The sequence below is a fragment of the Anser anser genome (genome assembly GCF_964211835.1).
Source record: "Anser anser genome assembly, chromosome: 2".
Taxonomy (NCBI): domain Eukaryota; kingdom Metazoa; phylum Chordata; class Aves; order Anseriformes; family Anatidae; genus Anser; species Anser anser.
Window position 1 is genome coordinate 93487144 of NC_139721.1, and position 27289 is coordinate 93514432.

A 27289-nucleotide genomic window follows, 5' to 3' on the forward strand; every position below is an offset into this window, starting at 1 on the left:
AAAGTCACTTGAGGTGATGTAAATGTGATTCCAGTTCTTGTTAGTGTTTGGGGGATCAGCTCCTCTCAAAAGCAGCTTTGTACCTCTGTGATTTCTATTAGACTCTTTGTCATATAACTCTTAACTGAGTTAGTCCTTAAGCATGCCTGAGGTTTCAGATGAGATATATGTTGAAAAGACAGACACTGCACATCCCACATGCAGTAGTACCCAACAAAGTATGAAGCTAATTAACAATTTTGATGCTAGTCTATGAAGACTGAGAAACATGCCATAGCAATGAGCTGAAAAGTAGCCGGTACTTACTGTTTCAACAAAACCAGTCTTTCCCTTCCCCACACATTGATTAGAAATCCCTAGATATGTTCTACATTGACTCCTAGTTATCATTTCTATTGCAGTGCCTTCTTATCCAGGGGTGACCCATTTGTGCAAGGTGCAAGACAAGCATGGCCTGTTCCAAAAGGTTGAGTCTAAAAACAATGCTTAACAGAGCAGTAAAATATAAGGGTGTGAAAACAGCAAGGGAAACAAGATAATCACAGGATGCCTGTGGCATAAATCTACTCTTAACTCCTTCATTCATCAGTATACTTGGGTTGAGAAGTAGCTAGGAAAGTACTTAATACTGGAAATAAATTTACCAGGAAATATACTAAATAGCTAAAGTATTTTCTAAAAAAAAAAAAATTGTTGTCAGCATTAATGAAAGGAAAACATAATATCAAAAGCTGCAAAGCAATTCTGATTTTTCTCCCTGAACAAAGGCAATGAATGTTTCTCATTTGGCTTTTCTTCCTGAAATTCAGGCAAAGGTCTACAAATCACTGGATAGAGTTGTGTATACAGTGTAATTCTAGAGTGTCATAGAATAATTGAGTTAAATCCTTCTACGTGTCTTAAAATCCTGTTTACAAGGAATAAATAAAGCTTAGGAGCATATAAGGACTTGCAGTTTTTCGTACTGGAAATATTGTCTCATTCTTCAGTGTAAAGTTTTGTTTGTTTGTTTGTATAGTTATAAAAGATGTTTTACCCAAAAGAAGTCATGGGAGTAGAGTTCAGAAACTGAAGATCTGTAAGGTCAGATTTGGAGAGTTGTTTGGAGTAGCTCGTGGTTCCTCTCAGGCTATACATGGAGAAGCCAAGGCTTGGGATTTTGTCATCCCATATTTCCCTATATCCTAAAACAATGGGTCCCTAATAGCAATTAACATTAATATTGTACACATCAGAAATCATAGTAATTCTAACAATAATATTTGGGTTTAATTTGTCTCTAACTATACCAATCATATGACTATATAAAAAGAAATTGAGGACAGATATTTCAAAACTGACTTCACCAACTCCAGCACACTCCAGCTCCTTCTTTCAAAGCATGTTAACAGAATTAAAATCACAGTTATGCCACAGTTATTTTACTGAAAAAAATATTTAAGGTTAATAATTAGATAGTCAATAGTTTCAATTAATGGCCAGTTTCTTCTGTAGACAGCTTTTCAGAAAACCTGTATCATCTACAAATTCCACAAAATCCCTTCTATTATATAAAGACAACTACATTTTTTAACGTATAGTCATTTTTTCCTTAACTTTCACTTCACTTTTCACTGCAAAAGTTTTTTACGCCAGGCTGGAAATCTGTTCTGGAGTTCTTTCTGGGCTTTTACTGCTCCCTGTGGAGTAGGGTATTTGTTGTGTACCACCAGATAAAATGTTTTCTGCAATCCCATCAGGCTGGCTTGCTCTGCTCTGATAGCACCCAAATGCTGCATTCCCCAAAGGCTCATGTGTGGTCCTATTTCACCTTGTCACTTGCTTTTTCTGGCTTTTCCCATCTCATTTGCTCTTTCTGTCTCTGCAGACAGCTGACCTGGCAGAAGTTCCTGAGGAAGCAGACAGCAGCCTTGACATAACCAGGAAACGCAGCAACAGTGGTGAGTGCTGCCAGGCCAGGATCATAGAATCATAGAATATCCCGAGTTGGAAGGGTCCCATAAGGATCATCAAGTCCAACTCCTGGATAGCATCTTCAGATGTATTGGCCTTATGCTAGGCATGTGTGCAACCTATTTTGGATGTTTTTTTATAGAATGTCTATGTTTCAGCAGTATTCTGGGTTTAGAAGGGGGAGGTGGGTGGCACGAGTAGTTGGTGAAAGAATTTCAGTGATTTTTTTTTTAAATGTCAGATGAGACCCAAGCCATTGGTTTTCTTAATTTGTTGTGCCCTGACATGGGACAAGGTTCAGGTCCATTCCCTATCTCCTGTGCTTCATGAACATTGCTGTAATCACTTTAAAAGCTTCAGTTCCACATTGGTAAAGGGGAACAAAAATAAACCTTATTTTTTTCTTTTTCTATGTCTAACTTGTCTACATATCTCTATATACCATAATCTTATTGGCATAGGAAATGAATCGTATAATATCCATATGTCTGTAAAATATCTGTCACAATGAATCCTGATTATAATTGCAGCTTCTCAGTACAACTACAGTATGTGCCTCAGTAATATTAGTAGCCAATTCCTTTGTCTACTTTGCAGCGTGAGAGTAATGTTTTTACAGAGTTGGTGTGATGGGATTTTTAAGACCAGAGTTAGGGGTGAGATCTCAGCCACTGCAGGATAGTGTTCGTGACCCTCTTCTTGAATGGTGAGGTGCATGATGAGGGAAGCAATAAGTACAAACAGGTTTGTACTTACTTCTAGCAAATCTTTTCTAATAGCACAATGAGTGTACTTTGCTGAATCTCACATGAGATGTACGCTACAAAAATAAATCACAGTGAGCGTAGGTTTCTTCTGTTAGACCCCCATGATCCTTACGTACAGCAGGTAATATATGTAGGTGAAATGCCAGCTTTAGCTGTCTATTCCCCTTTATGCTACCGCCTCCTCATTCCTTTCCTTTCCACATGGTGCCATCACTTCTCCTCACTGTGTTCAGTCATTTCCTTCCTTTCATTTTGTAAACATCCCATCTACATTATCTTTTCTCTTCTGACAATTTATTTAGCTTTTCCATCTCACAAGTGTAAGTTGTCCTGACCTGGTTAAAGATAAAGAATTCATACTGCTCACACTTTGTAATCCTGCCCACCTGAGATTAATTTGGCCCTGTCTGAGTTTCCAGATAACTTTTTTTTCATTGTTGAACAGGAGTTTCATTTCTGAAATCCAAAGATACTTTTTACTGTGAGATCTGCCTTCACTGAATGCACTAAGAGGCATTCAAGGAACTTACTCGAAGAGGTTAGTTTAAAAACCAAGCATGTGTCAAACCTCCAAATAACTTCCACGGCACATTAACAATTCCTTTGATCACTACTGGCTTTTTTACAGTCCATCCTTCAGAGGCTTAGGGTATAAATTATGCATAAGTCACTCCAAAAATTTCCCCTTGGTAGATTTTTAATAAACTGCCCGCACTATTTGCACAAACTATGGAAACTGTAAAATCATTTTCAGACTGTCAAAATCCCTCTTTTTTCTTGTTTGCTTTTTTTTTTTTTCAAGTGCCTCCTAGTAATATCCAGAGACCATGAGCTAAACAGAGATTAAAAATTTAACAAAGTAAATTCAGAATATTGCTACAGGGTGATTCACCACTCCTTTTTCCTCAGTTGTCCACTGCCTCTTTAGCAGGTGGTTCCACAGTAATGCCTTGATGAATCAGGTCCATTCCACTTCTTTTCTTTCCAAAAAAAAAAAAAAAAAAGCTGACTTCTGGAAATCAGATTTTAGGAATATGCACATTTGAGCCTCTTTGTTTAATGGCAACAATGGGGACAGCAAACAGCAGAAAGAACTCAGCACATGGATGGCAATGTAATCAATCCTATAGACATATGACAGTAACTTCAAGGGAAGATGGTGTCTTTCAGGCCCTGGCACACGAACTATATAGCAAAGCTACCTAGTTTACAACTGTAAGATGGCATACTTAATTTCCAGCCCTTCAGCCTCCTCTAAGCCAGTTACACTCCATCATTACTGTGAATTATCATCTGTAACAGAAGTCCCACAGGCTAAAATGTACTTTAAATGGTATGTATGAGCCTGTTATCAACAGGGATTTCAGGAAATATGGGACTTCTTCCTGGCAAAGCCAGGTCTGGTGGGCACTTCTCTGCATACACAAGGATATGGTCCATGACCCCTCCCCACCATCTGGGTCAGCACCACCGCTCACAAGACATGTTAGTAACCAGGCTTTATTTTCTGTCACTGAGCAGAAATTACCCTGAACATGCTGCTTTGCTGCAGTACTTCCACTTCCGCTGGTGAAAGACTTTCTGCAAGTCCAAAGTGCTCCCGGTTACTCAACTCATTTACCAGGACTTGTTCAATTTGCTTCCCTATCTCCTTTTCCTCTACCAATAATAATAATAATAATAATAATAATAATAATAATAATAATAATAATAATTAAAAGAAAGACATAGAAATTTGAGTAGGATTTAAACATTGCTAGAGCACTTTATACCCCTTTGTACACATGCCAGATACCTGTATACCTCTCTCTGTTAGAATATTTTGCAAAGTGTTTTTTTTTTCTTAAGGTTTTCCCTTCTGGTGCTGGTGACAGTGTGCAGGGTCAGTGTCCCTCTGTGACAAGACCTGGTGAAGTGAACAGTGAGGCCTCCAGGTCAGCCACAGTCACACCACCTGGAGACAGCATAAGGCATTTTTGGGGTTAAAAGCTGTAGGTGTCAGCTCACATGCAGCCTTCACATTCACCGTTTGGACTTTATGACTTCAAAATTGTCTTACATTTTATAGGAGTATATGTGCTTTTGTGTGTATGAAGTCTTTTCGTATGAAGTCTTTCTCATGCATGCTGTCTGCCATTTTATCTATCTTTCCCCTTTTACAGGACCACTACATTTTTTCAAGATCTAAATACAACTGTCTATTCTAAAGGATCCTTACTATTTAACTCCTAAAACTTCTTCAAAGACTCTTTACTTGGTCATTGGCAATTTAGAATAGCCACAGTAATACATTTTCATGGCAGAATGTTGAGCAAGAGGAGGAATACAGCATAACTGATCAGTATCATGTACTGTTAGATGCTGCCTCTGTGGCTTATTCCATAAGTTTCTGATTTAGTAACTTAGAAGCAAATTTCCAAACTTACAGGCCTGTGCCTCATATAACCCATCTTGACTTAAAGGCACTTCAAGTAGCCCTATGAAATCAGAAGGAGAGGCAGCATATCTAGTGTCCCCAGGCAGGGTCTACTGGAGAGAGAGGGTAATGCCTCTCAAACATTCAGGGACAGAGGGTCCAGAAGCAGGGTTGGCTACAAACTTCTCTCAGTATCACTCATGTGTGGTCATCAGGTTTTGCAGTTGCTTTTAAATGGAAATCCTGCTGGTCCTAAACATGAAAATGCAGCATTGAGTATGAAGAAAAGGCTGCAGGGCTTTAAGTAGCAATGAAATTGGGGGACTTAGGTTCTATGCTGTACCTATGCATATTCATCTGATAAAAATGGCTTATTTATTATGATTGTAAATTGTTCAGGACAGAGATTGTTTCGAGCCATGGGCCAAGGTTAGTGGGATACCTGGTTTTGTTGGGGGTATAAAAAGGTTCAGAGGAGAGCACAGGGGATCAAAGAAAGTAAGGGGGGGAAAGGCAGAGTTTAACAAAATTAAGCTGGTTCTGATGAGGTCAAGAGCCTTAACCTATTCCTAAAATGTCATGTGTTTGCTTTATTTCAGTGTTTACATATTCTGAAAATGGCACAGAACACTTTGGAGAAGAACCAAAAAATATACATTCCCTGGTATGGGCATTTTTTTCTGAGAATGCAATGGGAATGGGAAGACATATATAAAGCTTATTTTTACAGACAGCTGTGAATTTACCTTAGGCTGTGGAATTGTAGTGCGACTTCTGGGGCACTATTATCGGGAAGCATCAGTATCTGACTATCACATAATTATACCATTTCTGGGCCACTGACCACAGTTGGAAGCAGTATACTGGATTGGATGCCTCTTTGGTTGACCCATTATGGAGCCTTTTGTGTTCTTTCTTCTGTTTATTACAAATTGACATTGTGAACACAAAAAATCCACTGTGGAGGCCATGTCATTACAACAGAACTGCAGTAACATAAAAATCACAGGCCTGACACAATCTGAAAAATTACCTGGGGTTTGTTTTAGGTGCTTTTTATTTTGCTCCAGATTTCCAGTGGAGAAGAGGAGGTGAGAGAGTCTTCTCCATGGGAAGCTCAGTGCAAACAGCTTTCTGTTTAAGAAAGTGATTTTCCTTCTGTGCTCACTGGAGCTATGCATTGCACAGCTCTAGCTCATCCATAAAGAGGACTGTATAATAGACACATCATATAATGCCAGTAATATATTACTGGACTTGCAACATTCATACTTTAACAGAGAGCAAAAGACAGACTCATTTTTAAGAGCTTGCCCAAAAGACCAACTTGTGCAGATTTCTGCTTGTCTCCTCTGGAAGCCTGAAATTGGATTTTGGTGTTCAAAGAATCTTGTGTCATATACATGAAGACATTTACTGCCTTAGTGGCTCACAGTGTTTCTGGGTGACAGTCCTCCAAGATGTGAAAGCAGTGAGATTCTGGCTCATCTCTTGGAAGACCAGGCTCTGGTTCCTCACTGTGACAAAGTCAACCAAATTCCTGAGTTTTCCTACACGTCAATAAGCACCAGATATCGGTACATGTTACACCTCATTTCTAACTCTGTGAAGGACAGATATTTACATTTTCTCTTTATCTTTTTTCTTAAAGGGACCATTTTATAAAAGCACGCTACAAATGAACACTTATGTTGCCTTGTACAAATTTGTACCACAAGAAAATGAAGACTTAGAGATGAGGTAAAGTCCCAAAATATTTATTAGTTGATTTGACCCAAGCAAACTGAGGCTCATATGGCTACATATGACTTAGGGAGGTGATAGGGGAGAGAGGGTGTTTGGAAGAAGGGAGAATTTATTCTGACATTTGCTCTAGACATTTTTTTAATATAGGTATCCACTCATAGAAACCACTCACAGTCTCATAGAAACAAAACTGGCGACCAATTTTTTGGCAAGGACACAACAGATAAAATGTTTCAAGGACACCTACATCAGGAGGAAGATGACTTTCAGCTAGAAAGCATTCAGTTTTCAGTTACTTTTTTTTTTTTCAAACAGAAGTTTTCAGCTAGGAATTCCTCACCAGCTCTCATGCTAATGCTGAACATTTTAATAGTCCTGTATAATTTTCCCTCATATTCAGATTATATCTGAGAAAAAAAAAAAATGATGTCCAGCTGCTGGATGGCAGTGTTTTCATCAGAAAGATGCGTTCTAAGCTTTGCAAAACAACCTTGTTAATTATAATTTTTAACACTTCTGCCTCAATTCTGCATCAGTTGCTAGCACTGCAAGGTCTAATCCAAACCCACTGAAGTGTAAGGGCATGTTTCCTTCGGGTACAATTAGCTTGACTCGTGCTCCTCACATTTTGCAAGACCTTGCTATAGCTGTTGACTTTAAATGTGTCAACTCTCCTCAAGGAATCCCCTGCATGCAAATAATCATGCACATGCCACAGAATGTAGGGAATTGCTAGAGAAATGTCCCTGTTGTCAGCACCTCCTTCACAGAAAGCCTTTTTGGTGTTCCGAGCTCCAGCTTCTCATTGCTCTGGAAAGAATGGGTGGGATGTAAGGCAGAAATAACAAGCTTCCCTATCAGTCTGCTTTGTTAGCATTTCTTTAGGCATGACAATTCTTCCTCTGAGACACCAGTCACAATTTGGACTTGTGTCACTTGGCTACAGCAATGTTGTTTGTTCCATGGCCATAAATTAGTAATGGATGGATTAACACTATTACATACACATTGCCAATAGCCAATAGCACCAAAATGCTGTTTGGTGGCTGCAGAGCCAGGCAGGATTCAGGTTGTTTGAATGACTTTTCATTTAACATAGTTGAGTTAACCCACATGAGATGGGTTCAGCATAGCAGCATTGTTAAGACTGACATACCCTGTCCTGGGACCCCGAGTCAGGGACCAGTTGGACACTGATCCTGCCTAACAGAATGACAGGAACTAGCAGGGGAAGGAGCTGAGCTGAGATGAAGAGTTAGGGGAGATTTCTGGAAATCTGAGCTCATGTCAGAGGGGATGCAATGGGTGGCAGACTGCTGCAGCTGAGAGGTGCCAGCCCTGATGACATCAGTAATTAGTATTTGACACAGCTGTGATTTCTTTTTCAACAGCAGGAGCAGCCAGCATGGTTTTCCAAAACTGTCGCATAAGCAAAATGGGATATCCCAACAATAATCTTATTCTAGGAGACAGCCTTATTTTACAATGCCTAGAGCAAGTCCTGGAGACATGCACCCCTGTGTTTCAGACTCTGAAGTGATGAGCACCTATCTTGGCACCTACTGAAATCTAGAGCACTGATGTTGAGCAGACAACTTGTCCAGGGCTGTGAAGAAGGATAAGGCCAGAGAGACATTTCAGCCAGCAGTAATCACCAAGCAGGTTGCCTCTTTTCAGGCACTTAGCAGCCTAAGTCTAGGCAGTAAAAGTAATATAGATTCACCTGAGACTTCTATTTGTGAATCCTTTGGGGAGATTAGATACATCTGTTAGTCCTGTACTAAAATAATCAGAAAGTAAACTTTGCAGGTCTCGCATGTAAAATCTCAGTGTTCAGACCACTGACACGGAAAACTTTAGGTTTAGTTGCCCTCTTTCTCTGACAGCCTGAAATGTGTTTGGTTTTTTGTGTTGTCTTTTTTTCTTATTTTTTCTTGTATCCACAAGGTTGGAAGGTGTTTGGAGGATGGAGTTCCCTAAATCCTTCTATTTGAAAATGTTCCCCGTTGCAGTGTAAGGGCACCAGTGACATTACAGCCTATTTGCTTTGAAGTGACAAGTTGGGCTCATTCAAAACCTAAGTATTTTATATTAAATGTTGACTGGAATAAAGGACTTGGATGTCCTTTACCATGGAAGAAATCTTTTACCACAGGGGTACCAAGTCATGCTTTTTCTCTAGCTTCCTTTCTCACTGCAGTAACATTTAATTATTCCAAACACAGTGGAACAGCTTCCTGAGGAAGGATTGAGGAAAATCCCATCCTCTTGCCTATTAATTAACACCTTTCTTTGAAACCAGAACATTCTGGTTCAGATCCCACAGTGTTAGAGGAAAGACTAAATGCCTGTTTAGCCATTCATAAGCAGCAGTGATAACTGTTGGGCAAGTAGACCAGAGGTCCACTGCTACCCCCACCTCCAGCTGGAGAAAACCGTATCTTCTATGTGTACTCTGTGAGAGCCCATTAAATTGGACCCTCTGTTCATCACTTACTTCAGATGTGATGCAAGCTCTTTTGCTGATACCTCAGTGACACAATAATCCTAACACGGTGTGCAAGGAAAGCTGAATAATTAGGGGTCAACCATTTATTTTTTTAAGATCAAAGAGATACCTCTTATCAAGCAGACAGATTTCTGAGGTTAATCCATTTGCAAATGGGCTGCCACTTATTTTCTACAACACAGCACTATTATAATTACATAATAACATTGACGAAGTGCTACCAGTGGGGGGAAGGAGGTCTAATGACTGTTCAACTACCTGTAAAAAATCAGCTCAGTACATTTCACTATTAGCATTTCCAGCCAAATTATTCTCCTAGCTCTGCTTTGGAACTAGTCAGCTGGATGCTGATACTTAGCAATTACAACCCTGCACCATGCATTATAAAGGTAAATATGTCCCATTCAAATCAAAAAGACATTCCTGGGCAGAATTATATTTCCTGCTGACTAATTGCCTTTGTCAGTTAAATAGAACTATTCTCCTGCTGCCTTCCTTCTGCAATCACAGCTTGAAAACACAGATGATAAAGTAGTGTGTCCCAACAGTGGAAAATGTCTTGAAGTAACAAGACAATGCCTGTAACAAATAGAGACTGTATTTTAAACACTTTATTATTAAACATGAAAAAAAAATTCCAGTTCACAGAAGATGTTGTCTCCCAGTAAAGATCTAGCCTCAGTATACGGACTCTTTTCCTACATTACTGAGTCTGATTTAAGAAAACCTTGCTGCCTCATTGAGTCTACCTACAGTAAATGCTCAGATAAAATGACCAAGGAAGGACCACCTTCCTACTAGAAGCTAATTGTGGAAGCTGATGCAGCATAGCTATTGAGTTATCTTAATCCACTTTCCCTCTTCTAAATACAGGCCAGGGGATATGATCACTCTTCTGGAAGACTCCAGTGAAGACTGGTGGAAGGTATGTGCTAATTATTTTGTATCTATCTATCTTGTTTCCAGAGGGAAAAAAAATATGCTATTTTCAATGCTGAACTTTTATTAAAGCTCCAAGTGTTAATAAGGTTCTTCTGTCAATATGTTTTCTCTACAGGGCAAAATTGATGACAGAACTGGATTTTTTCCTGCTAACTTTGTTCAGAGAGTGCAACATGATGAGAAGATTTACAGGTGTATCAGGACATTCATTGGCTGCAAGGAGCAGGGACAGATAACTCTGAAAGAGAACCAGGTAACTGCATGGGGATCCCCTGGGCTGGATCCCCACGAGACTTAAGCATCCAGCAGTCTGATGTGACTGGAGGGAAAGCTGTCTAAACTGAGCACAAGCAGATACTGTTCATTGCAATTTAACTACATATTCAAGCTTTTTTATTGATGTGGTAATAGTCTAGCAACCAGCTAAGAGCAGCACTGGCTTTGTGTGAACACATACTCCCTGCCTATTGTGGCCTAAATTTTCAGTCTCACAGATGTTCATAAAGATGCTTTACATGTCACTCACCTGCTGACCTCAGAAGAACATCTTGAAAACACAGAGTCTTAGAAATAGACCTTGAGGGCCTGACAAATGGTCTGCTTTTCTCCACACAATTAGAGCTAATCTAATAAAATACATTAGCTCCCTCCCCAGACTTTACCTAAATATTTAGCACAGTGTATTGTTTCAGCTTCAGCAGGAGCAGAGTTAAGACAGCACTGAACAAACTTCTGAATCTTAAATGTACCCCTTACTCACTGGTTACAAAATATCCCTAATCATTAATTGCTTGTGATGCCACTTACACATCCTCTCTACAAGTCATAATTTATTCTAAACTACAAGTGCTGCTCTGAATTATAGTACACCACAAACAGAGAAGATTTGCAGGGTCCATTCATCCTGCTGAATTTTCAGCAGCTTCTTCTACTTTGTGCTGTTTCAGTGGGCTCACAACATAAAAGCTATGGCCACCATTTTGTCGTGTGCCTTTGATCTGATTCTAAGTACATTTTTAAAGACAATTTTTACTGGACTTTTAATACATCCAGGTGTCAAGTCTAGTGATGTTGCAATAAATGCTTGCTGGGGTAAAGTGAGAGAAGAATATAGCTCAAAATCTGTAGTAAGGGACAGTCAAGTTTGGGGCATAAGCTCATGTAAATAGGAGGACTGCTGACTAACGGCCATGTACAGCCTAGGTTCTACAACACCTGGATGAAACAGGAAGCTAGCTTTTTCTCACTGTGTCTTGTCAAGTCAAGCTTTCTTCCACTTCATTAGGCATTTCCTTTCCTCAGGTAATTTATGTCACATTACCACGAGGTGGTTGCCTTACAGTGCCTGGAAAGCCACTGATTTTAATACAAGTAGGGCAAAAACCAGAGTGGACTCCAGGCCCATAATTTTTTTCATGCAGAACCTCTGTAATGTTTCACTACAGGGGGAGGTAAGGTTAACTTGTACTTTTGCAGCTGCCTTGTGGCATAGCAAAACGTACAAGTGCTAACAGTTCTTGGGTGTATGCAGCTTTTAAAGGAAGGCATAGCAATACAGTAACCAGAATATATTTTAACTGCTCCTGTGCACTTATTACATTGGGCAGCCCTGAAGTTGCTAGAAAGAGATAAGGTGCCTAATTTTCTTTCTCTCTTTTTTTAACCCAGCTCTTCTTCTGATTGTTTATATATACACACACGCAGAGGGAAAATTATTACCAAAGCAGAACTGTAGGTTTGACACCCTTTGTGCACTAGTATAAACCAAGCACAAAGGCAAAGCTTGGGGAAATGAGAATGTTGAATTGGTGTGCCAGCATGAGGGAATGGTCACAGTCTGAGTCCTTCCTTGTCAGTGGGCGTACCATATTCTCTCCATTAGTGTGGCTGCTTCTGCAGACAGCAAGGGCACAGTTTCTTGCCTCATTTCTCACAAGACCACAGTTTTTAAGTGTGAAGGTCTGGCAGCTGCATCTGAACACAAGGGCTTCAGATTGTCCCTAGTTCTTAATAGGTTTACAAAGGAGCTCACAATCTTGAGTCAATTATTGTCTGTGGTAGGGCTGGAGGTAAAAAGGGGATGAATCCATCCTGTCTGTCTACTCCCTCCTTTTTTTGGCAAACTTATTTAACCCCATCTATCTCAAATCCATAAAAATGCTGAGGGCGAAAGTGAGTGCTAACATGTTCTTGCTCCACATGGGTGAGGCTTCAGAGGAAGAAAAGGAAATAATGTTTGGTGTAAAACAGGGGACAAAGATCAGGCTGCACCAGCATTTGAGTGCAGGGCACTGAGAGAAAAGGAGTGGAGCCAACAAAGCCTGCTCCATCCTCACACAAATTATGCAAAGAGGGGACACTGAAGGAGCTTCAAAGACATTTTGAGTAATTTCTAAGTGATATGAGTTCCAGACAGTCATTTGCCTTCCCCTGTAGCTCCATGAAGGGATTGGGCTCCATAGTAGTCCCTAGTGGGAGCTGGCAGCCTGCACAGGACCAGCGTGCAGCTGCAGCATGGAGGCAGGAGCACAAGGACTCCACGACCCAGCCTGCAGGACATGTTCCTGCCTCAGAGATCACTTCCTTAACGGCACAATTAGTTTGTTTTTTTTTTTTTTTTTTTCAGCAGAACGACTTTTCCTTTGTTGTGGAAAAATAATTCTTGTGGGAAAAAAAAAAAAAAGACAATTTTTACTGGGAATTTTGTACTTTAAAAATTTATGTTATATTTCCAAAGACAATTTTCCTTCCTTCTTTCTTCAGACACTTCTCTTATTTTCTGTCCTTTATTTTCCCATCATTTATTTATCCTGCTCGGAGAGGTGAACAGCATGGAATGCATAGAAAGTTTAAAAAAAAATCATCTGAATAGGACTTCTGGAAAAAAAAAATCACTTTTTTTTTTTTTTAATTCCATTTCCATTTGGGAAATATCTGTGGGATATAAGCAGGCTTTTTAGCTTTCTCTGGGCACAGTGTCCAGAGCCCCGTGAGCACAATATATGTACTATGTGCAAAGCACTGGCTTGTTTCAGATGAGCAAGGAGAGATCACTCATTGCTACCAATTCCTGTCAAGTCTCATTTAAGCTAGAAAAACTCATTAACTCATCTAATAAATTCCCGTAACTATACTCATGGCAGATAACCTTCATTTTATTGTTTTAATTCACTGGGGAAAATTCTGCAGGGCTTTTAGAGGGGGCCAGAGCCATTCATACAATGAAGGCAGGCAAGATATACCAACAGGAAAAAACATTCAGTGACAGTAATATGAATTTTCAGTATATTGCTTGATAACATCCATGGTTTATACTGTAATTCTCTATCATCTCCTCTGTACCTTACATGAATATTCTCAGATTAAGAGTCTAGACTTATAAAGCAAAAGGCAAAAAATGATGGGTATTCTTTACACAAAGGAATATAAGCACATCAACAACACCTAAAAAAAAGCCATTTCAGGCAAGCAGAGCCATTTTCAAAGTTTGAAACACAGTGGGTGAGGCTTTGTCTGGAATCATTTGGCATTTTCATGTCCTGTGAAGAACATGTTGGGTTTCAGCTTCATGCGGACCTTTCTGGCAAAGCCAATACTCCAGGAGAACAGCACTAAGCGAAAAACAAAACAGCACATTTGCACATCTTGTGCAATATGCATGGTTTAGTCTTCACAAAGGATTCCTTGAAAATTTCATTATGGAATATGGAACTCAGCCTGGGGAATAAGAAGTGTACTGCTTCAGAGACACCAGCATCTTGGAGTTTAGGGTTCACTGGCAGACTTGTGGTTCCTGAAACCAATGCAGAAGGTGACTGGACACCACTGGGCTCAATCAGAAATCTGCAAGAGAGAGGCAGACTTAGCCCCTGCTATCAATAAAGCAGGATTCTTAACAGGGAAAACAAAACCGGCCATTTTATGGGTTTTTTTTTGTTTGTTTGTTTTTGATGTTTTTAAGCTGTCCCACACACAATACTGTCTGCATAGTTTCCAGCTGTGATTGCAGCTTCACTTGGACATAAAAAGTTTTCTCCAGCCTGTAACTTTTGCTCTAGTCTGCCTGAATTCATAACCTCATATTATACAAATGTTTCTTTGCATATGTACAGGCTCTGTTTTGACCTCTTTTCACAAAAAAAAAAAAAAAAAAGTCACCATTTTGAAAAGTTATATGTAATGTATCATCAGGGTTTGGAAAAGCATCTCTCTTAAAATGTTTCTAAGATTTTTGGTCATCCTTACTTTTAAAGAAGTCATAATAGTCTATTGTCTAAATGTTTTCACTCCTCTTCTAACATCCTATTTAAATAAAGGAAATAAACTCTTAAAAGCAAAAACAAAAAAAACTACTCTCACCCTTCACTGGCAGCTCTTCTGATGTTTACAGGCTCACAAATATAAACCACTTTAGGGATTAGCTCTTTGTGATTAAATAACACAATTGATCTTAAATTGCACAAGTGCTCTTGTGCAACAGAAATAACCCCAAACCATGCCATTTGTAACAAGATTGCCAATCAGAAACTGCCTTATCCAAATGTGGACTGTGCGTTTACGTAAAGGTCAGTGCAACTTTTTGCAATGGATGGAGTTTTTAAATATTACTGACATAAACTAGCCCCACTGCAGAAAGCATCTCCCAGTCAGGTTCTGCAGTGACTGCAAACAGTTCTCTGCTGTTGTGATGGTCATAGCCTCTAAACCAGAGCTGTCAGCCTTGCTGTCCCCGAGGCATCCCCCAACATCCAGTCACCCAAATTTCAAAAGGCGTAATTTTCAGGTACATGTACATAAGCAGCTATGTGTACGTCTGATCCAGCCACCTGAGGAGAGCCTGGGAATGGACTTAAACACAGGCACAGGCTCCCAACCTTGAGGCTGGGCTCAACAGGGCAGGATTGCAGCCTAGGGGATCCAACAGGCTCAGGTCTTCTTCTGATTAGTCAGGGTGCTTCTTTGGTATCTGGTTTTTCACTTCACTGCCTGGGAATTACTTTAGGTCCCCACACCGTACATCCTGAAGTACTCTAAAAGGAGCTGAATTTCTAAAAGCATGACTCAGCTGCCTTTGAAAATCAGCTGCACTGCTGACACAAACCCAGCTCAGAAAGTGAAGCTGCAGTTATTCTTGTGCTCCCCTGCAATAGATGCTGCTCTTGAGATCTAGGCTTGAAGCAAAAGGGGTCTTTTTTTCCATCTCTTTGATTTGCACTGATGCCAGTCTTTCTCAACAGGGACATTCGTTCAGAGACACTGAGTGGCACACAAATTCTGCAAGGACCTACAACCCGAGCACAGCCCATTATGCATCCACGTCAACTTTAAAACCCTAAATAAATGACATATGTAAAACACGCTGGTGTTCTTGGTCCAAAAGCTTGTGAAGCTGCTGATATAAAACCTGTCATTATCATTTGCACTATGCAAAAATGAGCATGAAACCTGAATTACTTATCATTTCCACCCACAGAGCTCACTTAGACAAGGACGTCAGTGCACAGACAGCAGCAGATGTAGAAATTCATGGTGTCCCTGTCATTCCTAGAGACAAACAGAAGACCTCTTGACCTGGTGTACTGGGTCTGGCTGGGATGTTAACTTTCCTTGCAGCAGCCCATACAATGCTGTGCTCTGCACTTGTAGCTAGAACATAAGTGGTATGACACCAGTGTTGTGTCTGCTGCTGAGCAGTGCTGGCACAGCATCAGGACTCTCTCTAACCCTCCTAGGGGGTGGGCAAAAATGTGAGAAAGGAACATCACCAGGGCAGCTGACCTAAAACAACCAAAGGGATATTCCATACCATATGATGTCACACTCAGCAATAAAAGGTAGGAAAAGGAAGAAGAGGGGAGGGATGGGCTCTTGTTGCGAAAATGTCTGTCCTCCCAAACACCGGCTACGTGTGTTGAGGCCCTGCTTCAAGGACGTGGTCAAGCATCGCTCATTTGTGGCAAGCAGAGAATAATTTCTTTCCTCTGCACATCCACACAGCCTTTACTTGTTTTGTTTTGTTTTGTTTTCCCTTTCCCCCTCCCGTTTCCCCTTTCCCTTTTTTCCCTTTAGTTAAATTGTTTAATTAATAATAATCTTTCCTTAATAATTATTTTTTCCCTTTAATTAAATTATCCTTATCTCAACCCATGAGTTGTTCTTTCCTTTACTTCTTCCCCTCCTCTTCTAAGGAGGGGGAGTGAGAGTGCAGTTGTGGTGGAGTTCAGCTGCCTAGCATGGTAAAACCACCACAGTCCTTTTTGGCGCCCAACGTGGGGCTGTAAGGGTTGAGATAACAATAGAATTGATTAAAACTCTTACAACTAACACACTTACTTGCTAGTCACCATGTTCAGTGTCCTGTTAATATTTGCTTGTTTGATCATGTGTCATGTAGTCTGTGTCATGTTCTTCTTTCTCCTCTATATCCGATCTGAGAGTGTGCTACAGTCTGTGTTCATTTTTTTTTAATTTGCTGTGCTGCCAAGCACTGGCCTTGAGTTTAATCTGGCATTCAGGCTCTGCACTGTTATCATTTGGGTCTCGTGGAAACTATCTTTTAGAGAATATTCAGAATCACACTGCCTTCCTTTCCTCATCTGGAAGTCAGTTTATGAATAATATCAGGAATGGCACCTCCTCCTTCTTACACAGTGTGCTAATTACAACAGTTTTTGAGTATTTTGAATATCCATGTGTCACTCATATATTGCTATTTCTAATTCTGAATAATGGGTTTCCTCCTCTCTGTAAGATTTATCAACTCTTTAGAAAGCTTACCCGGGAATTTGTCCCGAAACAGTCGGGTGGCAAGGTGTGTGGGAAGATATAGGCAGGTACCTGTCACGGGTGTCTCCTCCAATAGTTTTGAACTTCACCCCTGAACAAGTGCAAAATCCTAAAAACCTGATAGAATGTTTGAGAGTCGTATGCCCTGACCCTGACAACACCGGAGAACGACAGCTTGCAGCACTGTGCTGGGTCCTGGCTTACGCCTATCAAACACTATTTAACGCTGCACAGCACCCTCAAGGGAGGGAGGAGGTCTCTGAATCTGATGACCAGATAACACACGCTGTGGCTGACCCAGAGGACCAACCGACTGTGGTATCAGTCGTCCCCATAGTCAAGTCAAAACAATGGAAACGGAAGTCAGCTCATTTAGTAAGGGAAGAAGCCTCTTCTAAGAAGGAGGGAGAAGGGGAAAAGGCAGGCACCTCTAAAGCGGAGCCATCACAAAAACAGCAGGAAGAAGAGATGGAAATCATAAAGGAAACAGAAACCACCCGATCCCTATCCCTGAGTGAGTTGCGAGAAATACAAAAAGATTATGGTTAACACCCAGGTGAACACATCCTCACCTGGCTGCTTCGATGCTGGGACACCAGGACCAATAGCCAACAATTAGAAGGCAATGAAGCCAAGCAGCTGGGGTCCCTCTCTAGAGAAATGGTAATTGACAAAGGAACTGGGAGAGAGACACAGGTTCTCAGCCTCTGGAGGCAACTCCTGGCAGGTGTGAAAGAAAGGTATCCCCACAAGGAAGATATTGTATATCAAATAGGTAAGTGGACCACTATGGATAAAGGTCTCCGGCATCTGTGGGAATTAGCTGTGCTGGAGATGGTTTATAGTGATTTGGACAATGCCCAGATACCTAAGGATCCCAATGAAGTCCAGTGCACAGCATCAATGTGGCATAAATTTGTGCGAAGTGCACCATCATCACATGCCAGTACGCTGGCAGTATTTAATTGGGATGATGGGATGGGACCAACAGTGTATACTCTGTCCTGCCAGCTTCAAAAATATGAGGACAATCTCTCTGTTCCGCTATGGGCCTGTGTCTCAGCTGTGGAGAAACTCTCCCAAAGGCTTGACCATCTCGTAGAATGAGCATATCCCTCCTCATCCAGACAGAGTGATATTTCAGCCACTAAGAATCAGTATTTTCCTGCTTGAGGGAGAGAGTACCCAAGACGCACACCACATGATACCTTGTGGTTTTATCTGCATGACCACGGGGAAGATATGAGGAAGTGGGAAGGTGAACCTACTTCAACCCTAGCTGCTCGAGTACGTGAACTGCAAGGAAATACAGCAGCAAGAAGAGGGTCTCCTAAGAAAAATGCTGCTCCATTTTCTGTTGGGCAGTACTCCAGAGGCAGTAGAAGGGCTGACGCTATTCTTGACCCTGATGAAGGGACCTTCGTCAGAAGGGACAGAAAATTATAAATGACTGGACAGCTTGAAGGATTGTTTCCTGATTGCTTGTGTCCCCCCATCTGCTCAGGGCTGACTGGTGGATAAAAAATCCTGAGGGCAGATGTTGACAAGTTCAGCCAACAGTGAGGATCTGAGCAATTGTTTGTTTTGTTTTCTTTGTGTGTTTTTTGTTTCTTTCTTTCTTTTTCAGAAACAGAAAAAATAGATGAAAGAATGGGAAGTAACTTTATAATACTAGATCCCAGTTAAGTTATTTCTGAATATATCTTACCTTATCTCTTTCAACCAAAGTGGTTTTTGGATTCTCTGCTGTGCTCAGTCATTCTTATAGTCTGGTGGGTTTTTTTGTAGGCTTCTTCTGTTGTCATTGAAGTTTCCACAGTCTTTCTCAGAGACACAGACCAGTCATTCTGCCCCAGGGATGCAATTCAGTTAGAATTACATAGGTAGCTTAAGTAAGAATATTAAAGAGTACATTTGCTTTCCAAACCCATGTTTGTAGCTACAGAAATGCACCTGACCATTTCCAAATACTGGAGGTGGCAAATATGAAGCAACTTCAGCTCCATCTTAAGACCGCTCATTTCTCATTGACAGCATTAGTATTGCTAGTAAATTTTATATGTGTGACAAAAGGAGGACAATCCAGCCCAGAATTCAGATGTGGTATTTAAGTATCACCATGCAGTCTGTAACAGTCATGCTGAAATTAATTTAGCCAGGAACATTTTAGAGCCATTTTTGTTCATTTCATACTCTCTGAATTATTATAATTAAACACTGTAAATAGCTATCAGACAGAGCATTTGTGATTGTTAGTCCAGACAGAATGCTTAAAAGACCTGGCATCATGAGAAATCAGTGAGTTGGTTTCAATAGCAAAATCAGTTTTCTGTCTATTTTTAGTCATAGTTGATTAATAGGAAATACATACTTCTTTGGAACGGAAGTTTGAAAACAATTCTTAATTCTGTGTGCCTCGATGTTCATGTGCTCAGTACCTCTGCTTTCAAATAGCTCAGATGTTATCAAACATGCCCTAGGATAAGCACTAAAATGGAAATATCTGAGTTCACAAAGGTCTTTAGGAAATGCAAACCTTTACCTTGATGTCGTATTTGTACTATTGTAAAGACCATACGGTTTCCACCATAATTGCCTCCATTAGGAGCATGTGTTGTACAAACACATTTGCAGAGCTGTATTCAGATCACATACTTTGGTATTCAAAACAGACACAGACGCCTGTTGGTGAGAGAGACGAGTAACATAACCCATTGTCCATCTGAGAAGTGCCTGGGCTCTTTAAACATGCCAAAAAGAATATGCCTGCATTCAGATCAGCTACTATGTGTGACACACCTTGGCATCATGTTTATTTTCAACACCAACTGTTGAGGGAGCCAGGTAGCCTGAGGTCTGAATTACCCACACTTCTTATATACAGACAAGTAAATCATGATAGTTAGAGTAGGTTGAAGTCATAATTCAAGCTTCAAAATCTTTGATCTGCTACAAGGTTGTTAATGATTTTGATGTCTCTCATGCATATGTGGCACTTCAGGGAGGCAGGGGGAGAGGTAATGTTCTGAATACATGAGTTCAAGTTTCTTGTCAAAGCAGTGAGAATTAAAAAAAAGATTCTTATGCTTACAGAAATAACTAGCAGAGTGTCTAACCCACCTGATAAATAGCGTGTAATAATTTGTCTCTTGATCATGGCAAAGAGTTTTTTGGTTTTGTACCTTTTTTGCATTCAGATTTGCGTGACTTCAGAAAAGGAACACAACGGCTTTATCAAAGTATACAGTGGGAAGAAGAAAGGTTTTGTCCCCATAGACATCTTAGAAAACATCTGATTTCAACACCCCACTTTGCCCTTTGTTGGCAAAGCCTGTCTGCCTCATCTCACACTGTGTCAACCCAGATGGGCTATCTTGCAGATGTTCAGGGAAAATGTGAGAAAACTGCAACTACAAGAAGAAAAAGATATTTAGACTGGCACAGCAACACTAAGAAATAAGAAAAGTGGAATGATCGGAAGAAAATATAGTCAGAAAACAGCAGGAAAATTAGAGGTCCTTGGAAACTAACAGGAACAAGGTAAGAAAAAGAAGTCTGGGCTGATTTCTAGTGCAAGATGGCTATTACGACCCTGATGGAGAAAGACAGCTGTTCTGAACAACTAAACTCACGTCCTGTTCTTGTGTCATAGGTAACTGTTGGGCAGCTTTCCTTTTTGAGGTGTGTATTTGGGAGGAGGGGGGAAATACCATTCAACCTGTCCTCGTACTTCAGTCCAATGCTTGTAGTAAAGTGTGGCTGTGGTTCTACAGTTCTGTCCCCAGCATCAACTGATCAGTTTAAGCGTTTAATCCTGATTTTTAGTCTCATAACAAAGCAGTTTGGAGTCACCATGTGAAAGTCAGTCCAAGAAATGCACTGTGCCCTGGAGGTCGTCAGCTTTCTCTTTCTGTGCCATCTTACCACACGAAAGAGTAGCGACCCTTGTGTGTCCTTTGTTTTCTCTGTATACAAACAAAATCTCTCAGCCTGCATCAGGTGTGATGGCTGCTCTCATAGCTCACAAAAATAGCTGGTCCTCCAATTCAGAAGCCTGCTTGGAAGCATCCCTCTGTGTTTCCTGAACCTTTATCTGGTGAGGCAGAAAATGGGAAAAAATGCTGGGAGAGAGACACAGACTTGAAATGTTTTATATTTTTCTGTGTTTATTGCACTTAAAAGATTTTATATATTAATCCTATTTGTAAAAAATCAGGCAGCTAACTAACCCCCTGGAAGACTGAAAATGTTAGGAAAGGACAGACTGCACATAGAAGTGAAGTCTGTAATTACCAAAATCCAGAACTCGTGACAGAAAGGCACAAAGTGTCTTAGCATTTTGTTCACCCACCAAAGCCATATTTTTCATTTGCTAAAGCAGAAGTTTTGCAGATTCAGCAGTAAATACACTAACATAAATTCCACCTTGGCATAAACCACCAGGAGCTTCCCATAAATCCTTTCAATCCCAGTGAGACAGTGCAGCCAGGTCTGGTCTGCTGCGTAAGCCTCCGCCTTCAAATATGTTTTGGGCATATGAACATTTTGGTACCCAGAGGGCAGCCCATGGGACCCATGGATCTTCACCAAATTACACAGGTCAGCCGGTGCCAATCCTGTTGTAGATCAGGGGCCTTATGATCTTTCAAGACAGGGAATTTAATTTCCAAGTATTTGGATGTAATTGCACCAAATACATTTAAACTACCTAGCATGTATTATGACATTGAGATTAAATCCTATCCCAAAGCTCTCTGCTGAATTCATGCCTTATTTGACCAGTTTGAGATTGAATGCCAGTCTTTAACACTACTGTAATTGGCCCCTAATGGATGCCCTAAATGCCAGAAAGAAATGCAGAAAGAAATCCAGATGCTGCCAGGTTTGTAAAAACCTTTTTGCAAAGTTGACACAATTTCTAAAAAGATGCTGTCAGTCTGCTTCCGGTTTGAATCTGTGTTGCACAGCCCAAGTCTCATAGTCTGGTTGCCCTAGTTGAACAGCTGATCTTATGCAAAGCCTTAAGAAATCCAGAGCAATGCTACACATGACCAGAAGCTCACTTGGTAGATCAAGCTGTAGCCACTCAGAGACACGTTTTGCAGCTCTTACGTATCACTTAATTGCAGAGGAAGGAGTTGCAGGGCTGTTGACTGCTGAAACTTCGTCCTTTGTAGTGCAAATGGTCTACACCGATAATTCATGTCCTTTTGGCTGATCAAAAGTATCTGATTTCATATCATCCTCTATGAGAATATCAGCAATTTATAAATGGCTTTTCTTCAGGGCAAACAATGAATGTTTGCTCAGCTCATTTTCCGAAGTACCAGTAAACTCAATGGGAGGACAGAGGATTCTGATAAGCCTTAAAGATCAAGAGGAAAGCAGTAGAGACATGTTAATCCACTCTGCTTTATAAGATTTTTTATATATATATATATATATAATATATATATTCACCAGTTCAAAGAAAAAACTCAAGTGTTTGTTAGAATTGAAATATTTGCTATTTTTGATCCGGCCTGTAAAGTAGGCAAAGGAAATCTGTATTAACTTATATATATGTGCTATTGTTTACATGATTGCACCATACTGTGATTCCCTATTTGAGTCTTCTATGATTTCAATTTATCCCTACAATGTGCATCATACTATTCTAAGAATGATATATTACCTACAACTCACAATGGCCTTTAATTAATGTCAGTTTGATTCCTTTTGATACTGAGCAATAAGTAATAAAGTGATTGAGTAAAACAAAGCAAACCTTATGTGGACTGTACTACATCTGAGCAAGCATTGATTCTGAACCAAAACTTTCATGGTTATCTTTTTCTTTGTATATTTTGTTTTGCCTTTTTACTGAGTTTTTGTTGCTGTTTGATGTGGAGACATAATTTATGCCTAATTTAGCAAGAAACACATACATGATTCTTACTTTAAGCATGTGATTCATTGGCTATTTGCATGCTTAAAGTTGAAGCACTTTGGTGAATTAAAGGCATTTTCCTCAAGTTAATTTTGGATGCCTTACTCTGAATCCAGATGAGTATTCCAATATTTTTTCCTTCCATATGCAGTTTGCAATAGGTACTGAATTAACAAGCACTTAAAAGTCAGACAGAAGATGGAATGGAATTTATCTGACATTTGCTCAGAAAATTTGAACGTTAGGAGATGAATGCTGTTCACATTTAATTTAATATTCTGCTTAATAAAGAATACACAATGGTTGGAAGGAGAATAGAAGTGTATGTTTCTTGGTTTCTTTGCATCAACCTCTATCATTTTCAGTTAGCCACCTTCAAGAGCATTTAGTAAAATCATCAGCAACAGACATTACTGAGCATTGCCATTTAAAACTACAGCTCTTGCATTTGCCATATTTAGCAACCCATTTCTAAAGTATTTCTTCTGTAAAGTATGTAGTATGTATAGACTGCATACATAAAGTTTTGTCTTGAAGCCATCCTAAATTTTGTTTCTGGCAGATCAGAACATATTTTAAGCCATTCCACATCTCATCACAGCATAAAACTGGCTACAGAATATTTTCAAAGCGCTAGGGAGACTTGACCAACATGAGTTGAGCATGAGCTGCCTGAGTCATGATTTACTCCCACCCATAAACAACACAGTATCTATCTCAGTGTATTATCATCTTGCTCTACACCCAACCACTTTGACTCGGTGACTTACTTCAGCAACAGATGCTGCAGTACATGCTTAGCTGCAGACTCATTGCACTGGTGAACAAGACACTTACTTATTCCTACAAACACTGTGTGCCTTTAGCATTGCTTACAGACCTTTTTGCTGTAATTATTGGTTGAGGTTCAATTAACTAAGTATAGCACCGTGTGCCATTATAGACTGAGAAGCCTACACAAGAATCATGGAGTCACAGAATCACAAAATGATTTGGGTTGAAAGTGACCTTAAAGACCATCTAAATCCAACCCCCTGCCAAACCAGGTTGCCCAAAGCTCCATCCATCCTGGCCTTGAACACCAAAAGGGATGGGGCATCCACAGCTTCTCTGGGCAACCTGTACCAATGCCTCACAACCCTCTGAGTAAAGAATTCACTCCTAATATCTTATCTAAATCTACCCTTTTTAGCTTAAAGCCATTACTCTTTATTCTATTACTATACTCCCTGACAAAGAGTCCCTCCCCAGCTCTCCTGTAGCCCCCTTTAGGTTCTCGAAGGCTGCTATAATGTCTCTCCAGAGCCTTCTCCAGGCTGAAAAACCCCAACTCCCTCAGCTTGTCTTCATGGGAGAGGTGCTCCAGTCCTCTGATCATCCTAGTGGACTCCTCTGGGTTCACTCTAATACATCCATGTCCTTCTTTTGCTGGAAGCCCCAGAGCTGAATGCAGTGCTCCAGGTGGGGTCTCACAAGAGCAAAGCAGAGGGGGACAATCACCTCCCTCACCCTGCTGGCCATGCTTCTTTTGATGCAGCCCAGGATACAGTTGGCTTTCTGGGCTGCAAGCACACATTGCCCACTCATGTTGAGATTCTTATCAACTGTTCTCCCCATCCAGCCTGTGATTGTGCTTGGGATTGCCTTGGCCCAGACGCAGGACCTTGCACTTGGCCTTGTTGAATTTCATGATGTTCACACAGGCCCAACTCTCAAGCCTATTAAGGTCCCTCTTTTCCCTCCAGCATGCCAACCACACCACACAGCTTAGTGTCATTGGCAAACCTGCTGAGGGTGCACTCAATCCCACTGTCCATTTCACCAAGAAAGACGTTAAACAGCGTTGGTCCCAATACTGACCCCTGAGGAACACCAGTCGTTATTGATCTCCACCTGGAGTCATTGACCACAACTCTTTGAGTGCGACCATCCAGACAATTCCTTACCCACCAAGTGGTCCATCCATCAAATCCATGTCTCTCCAATTTAGAGACAGGGATGTCATGGGGGACAGTGCCAAATACTTCACACAAATCAGGTAGATGATGTAAGTTGCTGTTCCCTTATCTGCCAACACTGTAACCCTTTTTTAGAAGGCCACCAGATTTGTCAGGCATGATCTGCCATTAGAGAAGACTATCAGACAGTGACACGGGGGATTTGGAAGAGCCGTGACCTTTTGAAGAAGCCACTGGAAACCATGTAAATCGTCTAAATGGCACTGGACGGATATATTTAGAGAATGAACCCAACTCGTTTCTTCTAAATGTATGCAGACAAGTCTGATTTATTGAGCACTCAAATTACATCTTTCTTTCCCTAAAGGACACCAAATAAATGCAGCTAACCATATCAGTCTTGTCTCATTTAAAGTCCACTGTAAAAAGAATCTTTGAATTCCACGGGGACTGGAGTTCATCTATTGTCTTGGAAAAGACCGGTCAGTGTTACCATTCTTCCAAAACTCTGTGATGTAATTTATCTGATCTAACTGAAAATGTCTACAAATAAGCTAGTAACTCAATTGTCTTCTCCCCCTTCCCCAGAAAAGAGAGTAATGGACACTTCAATAGTGTGGTTCATCTGACCTACTGAAGCCTTCTGCTTTTTTATGAGCTATATTGTGCCTCACAAGTGCCTGTTTCTATTCATTGACACTCCAGGAAGCCTTGGATAGCTGTATCATATGCAGACCTCTGTAGAGGAAAGGTCTATACTAGGACAGACTTCTTAGCCCCGGTTTCTAGATGTGTAGGTGTGGCACATACATGTGCATAACAAATACATGTGACTACCGTGTGTCTGTTTGTTGCTTTTTACAATGCTTCTGAAGTTGCTAATTATGATTATTATCAGAAATTAGAAAAAAAGAGGTGCATTTTTCCCTGTTTTCTTTCTATAGAATTTCTTTCACTAGCTGGTGGGCAAGGGCAGCTTTCTAAATAGAATATTTTGTATTTAAATAAAAATATAATTTCAATAGAGTATTGAACTAATCCTGAGGACACTTTAGTTTAAGATGTTTTAATTAAAAAAAAAAAATGGAGAATATTAGCCTGGACCCATCCCTGCCTGCAAGACTAGTGTCTGCCCAAAATTCTGACAGCAACAGTAACACACAGGGACCATAGTCCTGGGGAGGTAGACTAGTGTATGGTTCATTTTCCATTAATATTTCACAGTGTATCACAGCACTGAAAACTTCACAGCACAAAAGAAAGTGAACAGGTACAACACAGGTCAGGCCCTGTTTAAAAAAAATAATAAGAGGGGGAAATGTAGATGATATTCCCATGAATACTCCTTTTATATTTTACTGTATTACAAGTAGGGTCAGAACAACACAAGAGTTTCATTTCTTATTTCAGACATTTCAGAAAAATGTAGACTCAAATTATCATCCAGAATGTGTGCACTACATTTCGTAAAGCAGGGTGAATAAATACTTTCCCCAGTGGGAATATATGTCATCACAATGTTGAGATTTCCATGGGGAAAAAAAAAAAAAAAAAAAAAAAGCATCTGAATCTAAGAGGTACATCAGTGTTATTTTTAAAACCATTCTTTATATAGAAAATTGTCATGGGCCCAGGGAATGAACACTTGGATGACTCAACATAAAGAGGCCCAGAAAAACTACATTAGGGCTGCTTCAGTTCTGAATGTATGTCCTTTTCCTGAATGGTTCAAAGAACTCTATTCAACACCTACTCAAATTAACATCACTTGTTCTATCAAATAAGCTGACATTCTTTTCTTGTTTTGCATATATGCATACAGACAGTGCACGAACATATAGATAGATATGAATATCTATATATAATTATTTATTACATTCAGTAACATCATTCAGTAACATCAAGCCAAAGGCAAGAGGACATTTGTCCTGGTTTCAGCTAGGACAGAGTTAATTTTCCTCCTAGTAGCTGGTAGGGTGCTATGTTTTGGATTTAGGATGAGAATAGCATTGATAACACACTGATGTTTTAATTGTTGCAGAGCAGTTCTTACACTAAGCCAAGGACTTTTCAGCTTCTCGCTCTGTCCTGCCAGAGGGCAGGCTGGGGGTGCAGCGGGAGCTGGGAGAGGACAAACCCTGGACAGCTGACCCAAAGTGGCCAAAGGGGTATTCCATACCATCTGACGTCATGCTAAACAATATATAGGGGTGGCTAGCCGGGGTGAGGGGACCAGCTGCTCAGGGATCGGTCATCGGTCAGCAGGTGGTGAGCAATTGCATT

At 40.4% G+C, this 27289-nt stretch overlaps 1 protein-coding gene across 6 annotated transcripts in view; it reads left to right on the plus strand.

Moving 5' to 3' along the window:
* The window catches only part of STAC (SH3 and cysteine rich domain), a 92351-nt gene extending 71898 nt beyond the window's left edge, over nt 1–20453 (plus strand). For all 6 annotated transcript variants that reach the window (XM_083827552.1, XM_083827553.1, XM_083827557.1 and 3 more), the window contains 6 exons: nt 1868–1940; nt 5736–5800; nt 6788–6876; nt 10265–10316; nt 10449–10586; nt 20317–20453. In XM_083827552.1, the coding sequence (XP_083683678.1) occupies nt 1868–1940; nt 5736–5800; nt 6788–6876; nt 10265–10316; nt 10449–10586; nt 20317–20415 (516 nt within the window). In that variant the 3' untranslated portion in view covers nt 20416–20453. The remainder of the gene's footprint in view (nt 1–1867; nt 1941–5735; nt 5801–6787; nt 6877–10264; nt 10317–10448; nt 10587–20316) is intronic.
* The last annotated feature ends 6836 nt before the right edge of the window (nt 20454–27289 follow it).